The 2,978-nt window shown below is 49.9% G+C and overlaps 1 protein-coding gene across 1 annotated transcript in view; it reads left to right on the top strand.

Annotated features, from left to right (window-relative positions):
* Positions 1–1,163: 1,163 nt before the first annotated feature.
* Positions 1,164–2,978, top strand: part of TMEM154 (transmembrane protein 154) — a 44,082-nt gene continuing 42,267 nt past the window's right edge. The window contains exon 1 of the mRNA XM_023513451.1: positions 1,164–1,239. Coding sequence (XP_023369219.1) covers positions 1,164–1,239 — 76 coding nt within the window. The remainder of the gene's footprint in view (positions 1,240–2,978) is intronic.

The raw sequence follows: 2,978 nt of genomic DNA, 5'->3' as shown, positions 1-2,978 counted from the left end.
TCTTCTCTCTCTAAAAGCAAGAGCCTGGTTGTACATGTATTCCCCTGTCAAAAAGAGGGAAGTTACCTAGTGCGTGCAGAGTCCTTTCCACTTACCGAGGACATGAGGCTGCACAAGGGTCGTGTGTGGCTGGCTGCTGGACCCCACACCTCAGGCTCCTTTTCCCATGTACATGATGCCCACAGGGTCCTCACCACACGTGAAAGGTGAGCCCCAGACATGTTTGGGTGGTCATGGACATTTAGTATTCATAAGTGACTCTGTACACTGGGCCGCCTATTTTCTGGTGGCTGGGGGTTTGGGGATAAACAGTAAAGTGAAATTGTTGCAGGAAGATGAGGTCCAGTGGAGAGAAAGAGCACCTGAACACCATGTTTAAAAGAGGAAGGGCTTTACTGCAGCTGGTAGAGCAGTGGCAGACCCAGGGCAGACCCAGAGTACCAGAATGGCTGCGCTCCTGAACTGGCTCGGTCTTGTCCTTTTTGTCTCCAGCCTAAAACTTCCTGCCCACAGGCATCTTTCTCATTGGTCAGTTTGAATCAAGCTGGAGAAGCCGCTTTTACAGAACCGAGCTTTCACAGAAGTGGAAGCAAGCATCAGCCTACAGGTCCCAGAAGTTAAGTTTTCTTTTTCTTTTTTTTTGAGAAAGAGCCTCAAGCTGTCATCCTGGATAGAGAGAGTGCTGTAGCATCACAGCTCACAGCAACCTCCAACTCCTGGGCTTAAGCAATTCTCTTGCCTCAGCCTCCCAAGTAGCTGGGACTACAGTCATCCGCCACAACGCCCGGCTATTTTTTTGGTTGTAGTTGTCATTGTTGTTTGGCAGACTCGGGCTGGATTCGAACCCACCAGCCCTGGTGTATGTGGCTGGCGCCTTAGCTGCTTGAGCTACAGGCGCTGAGCCAGGAAGTTACGTTTTTTTACAAATTCCTAAGAGCTGAGTCATCATGGGGAGGACCTCGCAGGTGTATCCTTGGGGTGTCCTTGAGAAGACCTCTGTTCTCTTTGACCTTACGTTTTCCAGGTATCCTCTCTCAAGTTGCAGCTTAGTTTCACCATGCACATGACCACTCTCCTCGCTTTAAAATGCTATAATATCTGAGCAGGGAGGAGGAAATGAAGCATTCCTGAGAGAGTTTGAGTCGAGGTCAGCTGAGATGACCATGACTGGGCCACCCATCAGGGATGCTTCTGTTACACCTGCAGCCTGTGTGGCCCTCTCACCCAGTGACCCCGCAGGTGGGTGGCACACAGGGATGCTTCTGTCACACTTGCAGCCTGGATGGCCCTCTCACCCGGTGACCCCGCAGGTGGGTGGCACACTGGGTAGGCCGTCCCTTTCTGCTTCTAACACATCTTCCTCCTTCTCCGTATTTGTACTGTCGCTTGCTAATGCCTCCCTTCACTCTCACTCTGTGTCCTTTCCTTATCTTCTGCACCGTCACCGGTTTACCCCCAGGCCCCACCCCTTTACCCTGAAATATGTCCAAATTTAGATAAAAAGATACAGCAATAAAATTAGGAAGTTATACCAGGCAGATTAACCTTCTGAGAACCAACAGAGAAATGGAGAAGCGGGAGGAAGGAGAATCGGTGGATGAGGGAAATAACAAAGACAGCAAGCCCTGGTGGTGCGTGGTGCTTTATGGGTTCTAAAGTGTTTGTAGTTATTGTTTCATTTGCTCCAACATTCACTGCAAGGTAGAGCAGAGGGCCCCCCATTTGGCTTTTAGGAAAGGGAGGATTAGAAGGGGGGAAGGGACTGGAGAGGGCTGCAGCAGGTTTCAAGCTCAGCCTTCCTGATTTCAAGGACAGCCTTCCTTCCACAATGCTAGGATGTGCCCTTGGAGCCCTGGAGCACAGCCCCGGATGGAGATACCCCTGCACCTTCGTCCCCAGACCTATTTCTCCAGGCAGAGTGCTGCCTTCCTCCACAGCGGGGCTGCACTCCTGTGTTTGGAAATTGTTGCTTTTATCCAAGAAGCACAGGATGCCTCCTACAGAGAGTCAGACAGACAATTTTAAAAAGACTGGAGCTCACTAGTGGGATGTGAAGCTGCACAGTGGTTTTAGGGGGCCCCATGTCCTTTGCACTGAGAGTCACTGTTAGCTCACAGGCCAGGGGAGGAACAGCTGATGGCTTAGGGGGAAGATCTTCAGGGGCTGTCCTCTTCGGGTTACACCCACATCCTAGCTGTTGTGTCCTTTGGCGGCTCCTCTGGTTTCCATCTTGGCTTTGTATACTTCTGATTTTCTACCCTGCTCCGCCTCTGTCACTTGGTAACCCACTCGTTTCTGACCTGATTCTGGGGTCCACCCTGGTTTCCGACTCCCCTTTCGATGATATTGAATTCGTCCTTCTGCAGACTCTTGGAGCTGATCTCAAAATGTTTTCAGCTCTCCTCCCTTTGACATCCTGGACTTCTTACACTCTCTGGCCTCCCCTGACTTAGCTTCTGCCAATCCTCATCTTGTGAGGACTGGGCCTTGGTTAGTCTTAAGTTTTAAGAGCAGACTGGGTGCATCTCTCCTTACCCAGTGCCCACATTCTCTCTTGCTTTGCCCACTTTTAGCTACTCTGTGGAATGTCTTGCCCTTGTGCAAACTGAAGAGTGATCAGAGAAGTTTATTGCAGCATTGTTGGAAACACAGAATAAACAACCTAAATCTCTGTCAGGAAAGAATAAGTTACAGTACATCCAAATGATGGGGGGAACAGCTCTCCGTACAATCACAGGATAATTTTCAAGATGAAATTTCAAGTGAAAAAAGCAAGGTGTAGAACAGTACACTTACCTACATTTTACTACCATTTGTGTTAAAAAAGAAAACAAGAAAACAAAGGGGCGGTGCCTGTGGCTCAGTGGGTAGGGCACAGGGCCCTATATACTGAGGGTGGTGGGTTCGAACCCAGCCCCAGCCAAACTACAACAACAACAACAAAATAGCTGGGCATTGTGGCAGGCGCCTGTAGTCCC

The sequence above is a fragment of the Otolemur garnettii genome, unplaced genomic scaffold (genome assembly GCF_000181295.1).
Source record: "Otolemur garnettii isolate 467f Iridium unplaced genomic scaffold, OtoGar3 scaffold00041, whole genome shotgun sequence".
Classification (NCBI taxonomy): Eukaryota; Metazoa; Chordata; class Mammalia; order Primates; family Galagidae; genus Otolemur; species Otolemur garnettii.
Note: the sequence above shows the minus strand (reverse complement) of the source record. Positions and strands in the feature narration are given on the sequence as shown.